The 13,258-nt window shown below is 46.8% G+C and overlaps 1 protein-coding gene across 2 annotated transcripts in view; it reads left to right on the forward strand.

The window, feature by feature from the left end:
* The first annotated feature begins 3,342 nt into the window (after positions 1-3,342).
* MSN (moesin) overlaps positions 3,343-13,258 on the forward strand; it is a 38,472-nt gene continuing 28,556 nt past the window's right edge. Inside the window, exon 1 of one of the 2 annotated variants that reach the window (XM_071569810.1) lies at positions 3,343-3,419. Coding sequence is in view for 1 of the 2 variants with exons in the window: in XM_071569808.1 (XP_071425909.1) it covers positions 4,602-4,613 (12 nt within the window). In the remaining variant the exon portion in view is untranslated. Of the gene's footprint in view, positions 3,420-4,494; positions 4,614-13,258 lie in introns of those variants that run through there. The other variant, XM_071569808.1, reaches the window with a different exon arrangement.

Genomic DNA, 13,258 nt, shown 5'->3' on the forward strand with positions numbered 1-13,258 from the left:
CCAGGCAGTGCCAGCTATTTCTGCCACGGTCAATGGACAAGCCAGGAGCTGGGATGCTACAGTGTAATGAGATCCATTCTGTGAGGTGGAAATGAGATCAGATAAATGGGGTCACACATCCAGTGGCCCATCAGCTTCTACCCTGTCACTGCAGTTGCATGGTAATGGAAATATTTCCAGCCTTTTGAAATCGTGCCTTTCTGGATGTGGTGTGCTCTCCACTCCCTTTACTTCTCTCATCCTTCCAGCTTAAGAATCACTACAAAAGACTACCTTGATGTTCAGGGTATAAAGGTGTTAAAGAGACAAGGGTGAATGGAAAGAGTGATTTTGTTTGTTTCTTTGAGTAAGAAGATGCTTTTTACCACTAAATACAATCAAACACTAAAATGATCCAAGATTATTATTGGAGATGTCTCACTGTGAACCTGTAGGCATTAATGTTTGAGCAGGAGGAAAGCAGTTAGAGCAGGAGAAAGAAGTTTAGCTGCTGTTCAAACAGGACTGGTTAATTTGAAATAGACTCAATCCAGGACAACTGTGTGATGAAGGTGTAGTTCTCATACTATGGCAACAATTTCATTTTGTGCCTCCCTTTACTTATTTGAATTAAACTAAATTTCAGCCCTCTGAAATACAGCTCTAGTATGAATTTGGCCTCTATCTTCTGCCACAGCTATGCAAAGGGGAGCTCAAGTTAACCAGCATCAGTCAAAAAAATGATATGCTGATGAGACAGCCCCTTGTTTAAGTGTGCATGCTAAATAATTCTAGTACGTCAAACCAAATCATTTACCTGCTTTTTCTGCTTAAAAGAAAGTGCTACAGAAGGTTGGATATAAATGAAGCCGAGACCAACAAATCCCCAGTGAAATACCAGACCTCCTCCCAGGAAAATGTTTAATGTCATCCTGGTCTAATCTAATTCTGAAATACTTTAATATTATTTGGGATATGAGCAGCCTGGAAATAACAGCATTTTTGAGGCCCTGGGTAATGTTACTCATTTCTCCAGCCTCCCACAAGGAGGATCTTTAGTCAGCTGATACTTTTACCCCTTGGAATCTTGTTCTGAAATCAGGAGGAGGGATAACCCCTACCTTTGGCTCTCAAGGAATCCACTGATGTGGTTGTTCTCACACATAGCCATGCAGGGAGGGCTCAGCAAAGCTGCTGGATGACACCACCCTGCTCACCACCTGGCAAAGGACAGAGGTCTGGGGGAGGTGAGGTCTTGGTGCAGCATTTCGCGGCAGGAAGTCCTCATAGTACTGTGGCTGGAGCACCAGGTAGTTCATTTTTCATATGTCCTCCACCTCAACACGGAAGGAGGAAGGGGAAGGGAACAGGAAGAAGGAGAAGAAGAGAAGCATAGAGTCTCATGTGGCTGTCACAGGGAACCCTTGTCTTTCAATGTGGCATGAATGGTATTTTGTTTGTCTACTGCTGAGAGTATTAGGGAAGAAGGACAAGAGAAGTGGTGGGGGTGAGAAAGAAATGTCTGTTATGCTGTAGAATTTGCTTTGCTTTGTCTCGACCCGTCAGACTGTCTGAGACTGTTGGCACAGGGTTTATGACTTTCTGCACACGTGGCCAATGCCTGACACACTCTGAGTGCCAGTACAGTTACTTTGGATCTGATTGTTTCATTGGCACGAGGCTCCATCTGCATCATGGCTCCTATCATCAGCACTGTGAAGAAAACATTAGGTCCCTGGATAAACTGTGGCACCCTAAATCTGGCAAGGAAACAGCTAGACTTTTATCATGTGAAGTCTTACCATTTTGTGAAAAAGAATAATGAACTTCTTCAAACATTTACCTCAGTCTTATGAAGGAACATTGGAATGGAAGTCCAAATAAAAGCAGAATCGGGCTCTCCCCATCATATGTGTTGTTAGCATGGAAGAAGTCTTCATAGGGTCACCTGAATTCAGAAAGAAAGCTCACACATAACATTCCTGGATCCAAACCTGCCAAAAAATCACAAACAAGTGACTTTACTATTCCGGATGTCTTCTGTCATGGAGCAGTCTTGTTGGATCCAGTCTAAGAAAGTCTCAACATAAAAATGAGCCAGAATTGGAAGAAAATCTTGTAAAACAGGCTCTTAGGCACCTTGTGACTTCCTGTGCAGAAAAGTTATACTGGTTTACATCAATCCAATTATACTGATGTTTTTTTTCCTACGTAGACACAGCATAGAGATTGGAGTTCAAGTGAAACCTGTATATTCAGCTGAAGCAAAGAAAGCTCATGGACCCCATTTCCATCTCCTGCCAGGTAGGCACAGGAATAGTTTTATTACTCTTGATTTACTTCAGGGTGAAGCAAGGCCTTGTTTCTTACAAACTTCAGTTTTCTCTTTTATAGGCTGAAAACTATTCTGGATTTTCTCTTGCTTCTGTAATGCTGCATGGTGAGGAAACATAACATTGAAAAACAAATCGAAACATTTTATAAGCTTAAAAATTATTTGTATTATATTATATATACATTTGCAACAATATTAATCCCTGGGAAAAATGGAGAAACTTCTGCAGACTCTGAGGATTTAATTACGGGTATTTACAAGGCATTTTGAGGTATTTTGAATGAACTACAATTTTTAATCATGTACAAAGTGTTATTATGAATTTAATGTCAATTCCCAAGATACCTCAGTTTAATATTAATCCCATCAGAATACTGAGTTGCTTAGTAGAGCTTGGCTTGCTTTCTTCCTGTTTCATATCTCAATTTATATCTTAAATTAACACAATCTTCATTTATTTGGGATGCTGAGGGGAAAAAAAAACTAGGTATGAAGCACAGCTAGCCTGCATAGGCTGTCCATCAACCAAGGTGGCTCAAAGACTAAACATGTTTAGCAGATTTGACAAGAGGACACAAAGTGAAGAAAAAATGTTTCTATTTTCCTTTAAAATTAAGACATTTATTGAAAATATTCCATTTCCTTCTTCTGGATGTGAGTTGTTAATTTTAAAATGAATGATTTTTTTCCTGAGGGAAAACAGGGCTTGATTCACTGTTTGACAGTTCTAAGTCCCAAATGAGATGAGATGGCATCTTTAAATCCCCATGAAAATGCTGGGCCTTGATTTCCCCGTAACAGCAGTTGCAAGACACAGGCAGCAGGGGAAACTTTGGCTGGTGGCCTGCCGCTGGTCCTCCAACTATTTTCATCCATTAATTTGATTCCTCCTTTCTGTTCTGTGGTGGCCTTGAAGAAGCCTTGAAGACCAGGGGTGGCTTGCTGGACAAGCTTCAGGGACCCACAGTTCCCCGGGCTTTTGAAGCACCTACAGCTGGAAGTGTGTTTTAAAGTCAAAGGGCCAGCTGTGAAAACCTCGTACAGAACACGTGCCGCACCGAGGGCCGAGGATGCACCCGCAGGACCACGCCAGGGTCGGTCACAGGTCAGTGCTATAGCCTTTCTTTGAGCAGTGCAATCGCCAAAAAATAGCATTATTTTCTTAAGTAGTGCTTTTATCAAGGACCAGAAGTCCCCGTGACACTGATCTGCGCATAAACCTCAGCGGCCGGGGCTCGCCCCACACCGGCCCCGGGCCGCTGAAAGCCCTCGGCGTCTTCTTCTCCGCGGGGCTGTGCCGGGCCCGGCGGGGCGGAGCGGGGCCGGGGCTGCGGGAACGGGGGGGAGCGGGAACGGGGGGGAGCGGGAACGGGGGGGAGCGGGAACGGGGGGGAGCGGGGGGAGCGGGGAGCGGGGGGGAGCAGGGAGCGGGGGGGAGCGGGGAACGGGGGGGAGCGGGGAACGGGGGGGAGCGGGGAACGGGGGGGAGCGGGGAACGGGGAGGGGGAACGGGGGGGAGCGGGGAGCGGGGGGGAGCAGGGAGCGGGGGGGAGCGGGAACGGGGGGGAGCGGGGAACGGGGGGGAGCGGGGAGCGGGGGGGAGCGGGGAGCGGGGGGGAGCGGGAACGGGGGGGAGCGGGGAACGGGGGGGAGCGGGGAACGGGGGGGAGCGGGAACGGGGGGGAGCGGGAACGGGGGGGAGCGGGAGCGGGGGGGAGCGGGAACGGGGGGGAGCGGGAACGGGGGGGGGCGGGGAGCGGGGGCGGCAGGAGCGGGGGCTGCGGGAGCGGGGCCGGGCGGGGTTGCCCGGGGCCGGGCGAGAGCGAGGCCGGGCGGGGCGGGGGCTGCGGCCCACGGGCGGGGCGGGGCGGGACAGGAGCGGGGCGGAGGCTGCGGGAGCGAGGCCGGGCGGGGCGGAGGCTGCGGGAGCGAGGCCGGGCGGGGCGGGGGCTGCGGCCCAGGGGCGGGGGCTGCGGGAGCGGGGCCGGGCGGGGCGGGGTCTGGCGGGGCGGGGGCTGCGGCCCACGGGCGGGGCCGGGCGGACGGGAGCGGGGCGGAGGCTGCGGGAGCGATGCCGGGGCGGGGTCTGGCGGGGCGGGGGCTGCGGCCCACGGGCGGGGCCGGGCGGACGGGAGCGGGGCGGAGGCTGCGGGAGCGATGCCGGGGCGGGGTCTGGCGGGGCGGGGCGCGGCGCGGCGCGGAGTGGAGTCCCGTTAGGAGCTGCGCGCAGTGTGGTCCGATCTCAGCGGCGCAAGACCAGAGGCCGCGTGTCCAACCCGCCGGGAAGATGCCGAAAACGGTGGGTGCGGGGGGCAGAGCGGAAGCGCCGCGGCGGGGCCCGGGCGGGAGCGGCCCAGGAGCTTCTCCCGCCTAGCTCGGCCGGTCCCGGGCGGTGGCGGCGGTGCCGGGGGAAGCGGCGAGGGCCGGGCGGCGGTGCCGGGCAGCGGAGCCGCCGCTCCCCCTCCATCTGGCGCTCCGCGCCGCTCGCTGCCGCCCCGAGGGGCCCGCACGGCCCGCGCTTGGCGGGGCCGCTCCCGCGCCCAAAATGTCGGTCGGGGCGCGCCCGGCCCGGCCCGGCGGGGACAGGCGACCCCAGCCCCGGGGGAGCTGCCCAAGGCAGGGCCGCCTCGTGTGCTTCGCGGAGGGAAGCTGCGGTTTTCACAACTTGTAATTAGGCAGTTTGAGTTGCCAGGGAGCCTTGCCCCAGCTTGACTCGAGGTATTTCTTGGCTGGAGAGATTTTGGTACTTCATAAAGTCCGGTCAAGTCCGTACTTGACTCTCTTCACAGCAAGAGTTCGGTGACTAATAAGGAGCGTGGGGTTTTTCCATTTAGTTTCCCCTGGTTAAAGTAGAAATTGGTCCCAGCCCTTCATTGATAAAACAGGAAGGAGCAGGCTGGAAGTCTCTGGATGTTTCCTCACTGGAGGGATCTGAAATGGCCTAAGAACATCAAATGTTTAAGCCAAGAGTCTGTGGTTTACATAGAGGAGAGAGAAAAAGATCCTAAGCAAAACCCCACCCTTACGCAAATACCAATTGAAATGGAATCCACCCTGATTTTCTTTTTTCTAAATAGTTTAATTTTATTACTTTAAAAATGATATGAAATGCCATTTTGACTGACTTCTACTTTTCCCGATGTTTTAAATGCCATCTCTCTGAGACAATAGCTAGATGAAGATGGTTATTTAAACATCAGTGTCATAAAGGATATCAAACTCAAAGTACTTCAAGGTTAAGACAGTATTTTCTGAAACTTTAGGAAGGCCTTTCTTCAAACATCAGCAAGGATTAATAAAGATTTACTTGCTTAAAAACTGAAAATACAGGCAACAAATTCAGTAAGATTAACAGAAGGAGCACAGGTTAGGGTACTTCTGTGTAAAAAGCAGTTGAGTTGAGCCTTTTTAGCCAGAGATCCTGCCGAGTGACTTTTCGAGTGAATGGGCGAGGAAGTCCCGAGCGAGTGGCAGGGGCTGGCCGGGAGGCGCCCGCTGCGGCCTCTGCGGACACACCCTGCGCTGGGTGCCTCCTCTCACTGCTGCTTTCTGGGTCTGGCAGAGCAGTTCTGCTTTCGGAGCTGTTCAAAACTGGAGCAGATAGAGAAATGCAAGCCGTTTGCTGTAATGCTGTGTGTTGCACGCTGCAGATTCTGCAGACAGCAGCTCTGGTGCCTGTGCCTGTTGGAGCACAGAGCCGCAGGCCTCCTGCTCTATCAGCCTTCGTTTCCTGCCCCATCTGCTCTGGGTGCAGACCCAACTGAAATACTTTAAACATTACTTCTTGATCTGGGGTTTGCAGGAACAGGATATGCTGGCATAACTGTGTAATCAGTTCTTCATGCGAGATAAACATGACTACGACTGTACTAGCTTAAGATTTGTTAATAGCTGCTTAATTAACAAAACAGAAAATGCAAATAGCGTTCCTCAGTCAAGGAAAAAAGTCAAGGTCAAATGTGCATGGAACCTGGGCAGTTAGATACAGTTATATGTGGGCTTCATCACAAAAATAAATCCATTGTGAAGAAGACAGATGGAGGAAACGTTCCAGGGAACAGTTCTGGCTGGACAGGAAAAACATTTGTGTCTGAACTGGTAGCTCTTATCATTCATCTCACCAGGCTTACAGAAACATGCTGCTGTGTGGCTTGAGCAGCAAAAGCTGTTGAGTTCTCAGTCTCTACTCCTCCTCTTCAAGCGAGGCCAAATGTTAACACATCTAGCTAGAGATTTCCATTTCATTACGAGAGATTTGCTGCGAGTGGCACTATGCTATGTAGCACTATTAATAAGAATGCAAGATTAACTCTGGTAACCTTTGAACTAGTGCATGTGATTTGCTGTTGTGACTTGTAATGTCTGCACGACTAGAGGGTTTATGGATCAGTCTGTTGATCCTGTCATGCTTTTAACAGGAAAGCTTCACTCTTTTATCTGGAGAGATCTTACAGTTAAGCAACCAACTGTGGTTGAAATTTTTTGTGTTGAGAAAAGTTTGTGAAGTGTGAACAGGTAAAGCAAGCACCAGAGAGGGCACATAATCCCCCCACCCCACTTTATATTGCAAAGGGTGGAAGTAGTGGAATGCTAAAACACATCTTGTAAGCTGTTGTCCAGCTCTGGAAAATCTCTGCCCCAGTTGTGAACAGTCTTTCTTTGCCATGAGGAGGGCTCCGAGCTTGCCCTGAACTGTCTGGTGCTCTGGTCTCTCCCTGAGTCACTTCAGGCTGATCAGTGCTGGAAGTCCCATTGTTTCAAATCCTGTTAGAAGTGAATCAGCTGTCATGCTGCTGGCTAGTCTTCGCCCCATAGTTAATCCCTTCAACTTTAGTTATTAAAAAACGCATCTTAGTTGCAGGAGTGGGAGGGAAAGTGACCTTTCTTTTTTTTTTTTTTAATACCAATCATGCCTATTTAATAGGCTGCTACTTTATTTTTAGCTATTAGAAAAAGCAAGAGTTCTGTATCAGGATTCATGGACTATTTTGGCTGTGCATGTACCTACTTTGTGGCTATATGAATGGATAGGCCACTCAATTTGAAATGTGATCATTAATCATATGTAAGGTGTCCATTCAACTGTCCTGTCACTAGGACTTGAGCAGTTCTCTTTTAGGTAGTAGAGTCTTTACTCATTATAGAGAAGTGATTTTAATCAAAGCTAATCTTGTGCATACAGAGAGCATCAAACTAAGATATGACAAAGTTTGGACTGTTGCCTTTTTCCTTAATGCTTCCTAAAACTCAGCATAGCAATAGCTATTAGGGCCTTCAGGGACCCTGTCAGTAATTTGAATTGATGGCCCTAATTCCCAGCTGGACTCCAGAGGTCCCTGAAGCTTAACTCCTTTGTTTAGAACTGCAAGGTTCTGGTTAGAAGAAAGGTAACTGAAAGACTGAGTTAGATAGCAGGAGAACCCACTGGGTAATTAGTTTCTTGTGTGTAGCTGCAGTAAGATGTCAACTATGAGCAGAGTCCTACACTTGTTTGGGTGATTTTTTTCCCCCTGTGTAGAATTTGCCTGGGGTCTTGAAGGTGAAGGATAGAGTGATGAAAACTGTGACTTTAATGGATGGGCACTTCTCTCTCAGGGCCAAGGGTCTGGATATGAAGGAGCTCTAGAAGCATTCTAGGTGCCTTCTGTCTTATCTCAGGACTGATCCTTTGGTGTTAAGTTGCCTCCTTTCCCTCCCTCAGTATAACTTGGGAAGTTTAGCAGTGCTAATCAAAGTTAGACAGCTTTAGTTTGACATATATGTTAGCTTGTTAGGCAAACTCAATCCATCATATGCTTCCTCTACTATTTATCAGATGTATGACTTGTTTTAAAGAGGTGTTGTATGAGTGCTCCCAAATACTTTGCTTTATACAGAAGTTTGTGTTTCCCCTGTTGATGAATGTCAGATGCCTTTGAACTTCAGAAGCAACAATAGGTAAATGATGCTGAGTGTACAGTGGAACCAGGTAAACTAGTGAACTGGTATGCAATGAATTACCTGTAGCTTGATACCTAGCATGGTATTTTTCAAAACCGAAAAGGCCTTTACACCACAGTGTATCCATCAGATTGGTTCCTAAGTTCTGCAAGAATAGTAAAGTTTTGCCTCATGTCAGATAAAGCAATTAAGCCTAACAGTGAGCAAAAGCTTCTGTTTGGTACTTTTAAGACCTCAATGTAAAAGTTAAACAGAGATTTTAAAGTATACCATTGATGCTAAACTAGCATTCACTTTATTTTTACATCCTGATATAACCTTTCTTTCCCTTCTTATGGCAAGCCCTGCACCTGACTGGCAATGTTGTACAGAAAGCATCAGTTATAGTGGTTTTACGCTGGAGTGAGCAAGAATTGTTCCAAGTGCCTGATCTGAATTGATAGTCATGATCCGGTTTATAAAACTTCAAGGTAACGATATTGAGTTTAAGAATGCTTTTCATACCAGAGTTCTAAATTAAACATGTTAGTTGACTCCTTTATTTTTGATCTCTTGCTCTGTTGCCAGAGACAACTGAATGAGAAGCTCGGGGGAGAGATGCACCCAATAAAAGGGGCCCAAAGAGAGCTTTAGGTCTGCTGCTTCTGTTGTAAGAATCCTATGGGAAACAGCCTTATATAAGGGGCTTATCATCACTCGCTCCTTGCAAATATCCTGTCACTATAACTGTTATAGGCAGTATCTCTTTAGAACCTTCAAGGGCTTGCAGCCCTTTCCTTGGGTAATCCTACCTTATCTGATTAATCATCCCTGGAGGTTAATTACAATTCTTGCTTTTCTCATGAGGGTGGTTCATAAGATGTCTTAATATGGACTCTTGGTTTTGACAGGAAATGGCATCACTGCCTGTAGAGGAAATTTGTTTCAGGTTTTTTTTGTGTGTAGTGTCTAGTCAGAAATGAAATCCTGCTGCAGAGAGCTCCGTAAGTCCTCGGCAGCTGTTTGAAAGATGGCTGATGAACTGAAACTGCAGGATTCAAATACCTTCTGTTTGTGCCACCTGGTGTGCAGGGGCAGGGACCCTCCAGGCTGCTGGGTTGGGCATGTCCTTGCTGATCAATGGCCACTCCCCGAAGAAGCCCCTCTGGAGAGAGAGGTAGCTCTGGCTCTGCTCCAGGGTATGAAGGAAGCTGACTAAAAGCTTCCTCTAGCTGCGTCATCTCCTGGACTCTTTCCTGGCTTCGGGCAGCTCAAACAACCTTATTTGGCTGGCTTCTTTCTTTTTTTTTGTCCCCCCCCCCCCTTTCTGTGCAGGAGAGGGCCTCCCTGAATTTGCACAATAAAGCTGTTATCTGTGCTTAATCACTGGTTTGAGGACTACAGCACGGTCTGCTTGTAAAGAGTTCCAAGATCTCAACTCCACTGATCCCTGTTTTCCCCCCATCGCTGTGTCTCGTTTGTCTGTCTGCTAAGTGGTTATACGAGAAACCAGCTACGGGGAGGAGTCTTTGCTGCTGAAGACACATTATTGGAGGAGAGGAAATCTCCCTCTGGCCGGGCATAATCCAGGGCAATTTACTGATGTAAATTAAGAGCCACAATAAGCAGCTAGTTAATTGCTTGCGTGTCCTTAGGGGTCTTTGGGAACTGTGGGAATTTGCATAGTACTTCCATCTCCTGCACCTCGATCCCCAGTAAAAGTAGTAAACAGCCCTGGCCCTGCTGGGGAGCCCTGAGGGGCACAGCTGGTGCCGGGCTGCCAGGCCGATGCAGCACCATTCCCTGCAGCCCTCTGAGCTGCTGCCGCTGGTTCTCCTTCCAGCACACCTTGAGCCTCCTCAGCTCGCAACTGGACAACTTGGCCAGAAGGATGCTGTGAGGGACAGTATCAAAAGCTTTCCTGAAATACCAAAAAACTGCATCGGCCACCTTTCCTTCATCCATTTGGTGGGTGACAAGGATATCAAATTAGGACTTTCCCTTCATGAGCCCATGGTGACTGTGCCTGCTGATTGCATTGTCCTTTAAAGAAAGGCCTTTGATGTCCTTTAAATGCCTTTCCATAGTGCCCAATTACTTGGTTAATCTACTTAGTATCTGACCACTAAAACAGACCTTCGAGAAAGCAAAATTGCCTGGAAGGCTGGATGGGTTGAAAGAAACTTGCTTGTGTTGTAGCAGAGTGCAGCTGAGACAATAGAATGAATACTCCGTGTCTAAGCAATAACAAGGTACAAAATTGTGACATGTTTGTTTTGGTGTATGTGGTTTGTGTGTGTTTTGTTTTCAAAACCATGAGAGTTGTCCTTTAGAGATGGCACTAGGTTATATTACTCATTATATTCATATATTTCTCCAAGTTTTGACAGTGTTAATTAATGGAGACAGTGTAATGCATGAGAAGGGTGTTGCTTTTCTCATTTATTGTTTGTAATTACTATATGTTACATCCAGATATTGAGAAATGTCTGTGCTCTGTGAGATGAAATCAAAAGCTTAAGCATCAATAACTATTCTGCCAGCATCTAGTTATTTCATTTGACCCTACATGTATCTATATATTGAGGAAACTTAAAACCACTTCTGAAAAAGCGACTGGTTAACTTCATTTGTTTTATTGGGTAGGTAATGAAAACTTGAGCTGAGATGTGTCTGACTGTATTCAGTGTTCTGTGGCTACAGTCATCCTCAGGGAAAAATCAGGATCTGAGCTTACCTCAAGCTGAGAAACCTAGATTTTTTCTATTTCTGAAAATGTGCTGTGTCATCAACTGGATTTTTGTTACCATATCTGTATTTTTCACTAAGGAGCACTCAACATGTGAACTTGTTTGCTTTGCTGAAATATAGGAAGCAGGGACCGGTAAAATGATTATATTCTAGCCATATCCTCAGTCTCCTAGAGAACCAGAAGCTGCTGTATGAACTGTTGGACATGACTGCTCATTTTGTGAGCTGCCTCAAAAACTCTTACAGTAATTAGTATCTTGAATAATGGGGTCAGAAAAGGCTAGTATTACTTAAAATATCAGAAAACTCTGAGTCTATGGTTGCTGTGTAAGGCTCGAAGAATGTTCTTGTTCTACACTGCAGTATGCTTTATCACTAAACCACGAAAATATTTGTGCAAGCAGTGTGTCTAGTCCTCCATCCTGCAGCTCTGTTGTGCTGACTGTGTTACAGAAGGTGGACTGTAACTTACTCTTTCCTGGAGCTCTGACATGACATGCTTTTCTTGTTGCTGTAATGTTAGTCCTTTGCTCCCAAAAGCAATCTAGGAGCCCCTATTAGCTGAAGTTGGTATTTAAAAAAGCCAAGTGATGACATAATGTACTGAACCTGGAAAGTGATGGTATTCTGACCCAGCCATGACAAATTGGGGAGCAGCAAGTTCCTGAACACTCAGAATTTTCTTATTTGTCTTTTAACGACTTGCTGCTGTGAGTGTTTGGGGCTGTGTGAAATCTGTAGCTACTGGAGTCTTCTGTGCTGTAGACCTGGGTGTGGTGTTCACAGCAGAGGCACGTTAAATCTCAAAACCCCCGAGTTCGGTTTTTCTCTTTTATCTTGCTCTGTGGTTTGTTACTAACATCTCAGGTTGAAGGGTGACTGCAAGCTGCAATGCAATGTGTTATGTTCGTGTTGAGCTCCCTTTGCACACCCAGCAGTTTAGGCTGGAGATCTTTTTCGAATGAGGATACATGTCAGCCTCTGCAGCTGTAAGAATGTATCACTGTAGTGGTGTTTAGAATCTGTCAAAAAACACAGCGGATGGAGAGGACTAAGTAACTTCCAAATTGCTAAAAGATCAGACCAATCAACTGAAGAGGTGTCCTGAACAGTGCTTGCTTCAGCATCGTACACAGGAAATACAAAGCTATCTTAGTGTTTGTTCACACAAATGATAAATGATCAAGTAGAAATCTGACAGAAGACTGCCCTGCTCCTTTGCTGTTTCAGGTTCTGACAAATTCAATACCTAAGCTTTGTTGCTTGCTCTGTACTTGATTCGCCTCAGTGTAAAGTCTCCTCTGCCATTAAATGTCTTATGTGAAGGAGGTGACCAGCTATTTCTCCCATGGCTAAGCTTTGGATGTGTCTTTCATATTGCCAAAAAACCCATTTGATGAGTGTCTCTTTTTTTCTCTGTAGAACCCCTTGTAATGTGTGCTGTGTTGCTGTCAAGTTTTTCCTTGTCTTTTCCCAAATTACTGTGTGCAAATTGCTTCAAACTCAGAAAAGTTTCACATAGAGGACTTTCCCGTGAAATGCTTTTACAATATTTTAAGGGTGGCTTTGATTTGGCAGTTTGGAAGGATTGGGAAGTAATTGGGATCTGAGGGGATTCAGACAGTCTTATAAACAAAGTGATTTCACTGGTCTGCCATTCCCTTAGAGAAAGATGGGTTATTAGTTGAATTCATGTAGGTCTATCCTTTTCCACAACAACCTCAGCAAGAGTAGTTAGTAGCTTTTCCTGCTCCCAGCGTTCTGGAGGCGTGCAGTGAGGGATGAGGTATCTGCGTGCAGGAACGTTGAAGGACCCCCAGCCTTCGATCAAAGCTGAATTCATGCCTGCAAACCCTTTGCTGCTGTACCTTAGCATGTGGATAAAAATGAAAACATAACAAAAAGCAACCCTAACACAGCAGGTCTGGGTAAGAGCTAAGCTCTCAAGGTGACCCGTGAATGCTCTTGGCAGAAGGTTGCTTTTCAGACTCCCTGCCTCTGCTTAGTCTAGTGGGTTTGCTTTTGTAAGTTGTATTTTGCATGTGTGTTGACTTAGGAGATGTTCTCAGCATCTGGCTATTTCTCTTCCTACTACCCAGTTGTGTTTCTGAGTTTTGACCTGCAATTTTAGGAAGACCACTTAAGAGTTTGGGTTATCGGCATGTTTGGCTGCATAAAAACAGTCCATAACAGAGAAGGATAAAGGGTCTAAATGTTGAACCTGGAAATCACTTAAGGAAATTGCCCTTGTCCACTTGATACAAGGTGCCAGTT

Source organism: Pithys albifrons, chromosome 14, assembly GCF_047495875.1.
Source record: "Pithys albifrons albifrons isolate INPA30051 chromosome 14, PitAlb_v1, whole genome shotgun sequence".
Lineage (NCBI taxonomy): Eukaryota > Metazoa > Chordata > Aves > Passeriformes > Thamnophilidae > Pithys > Pithys albifrons.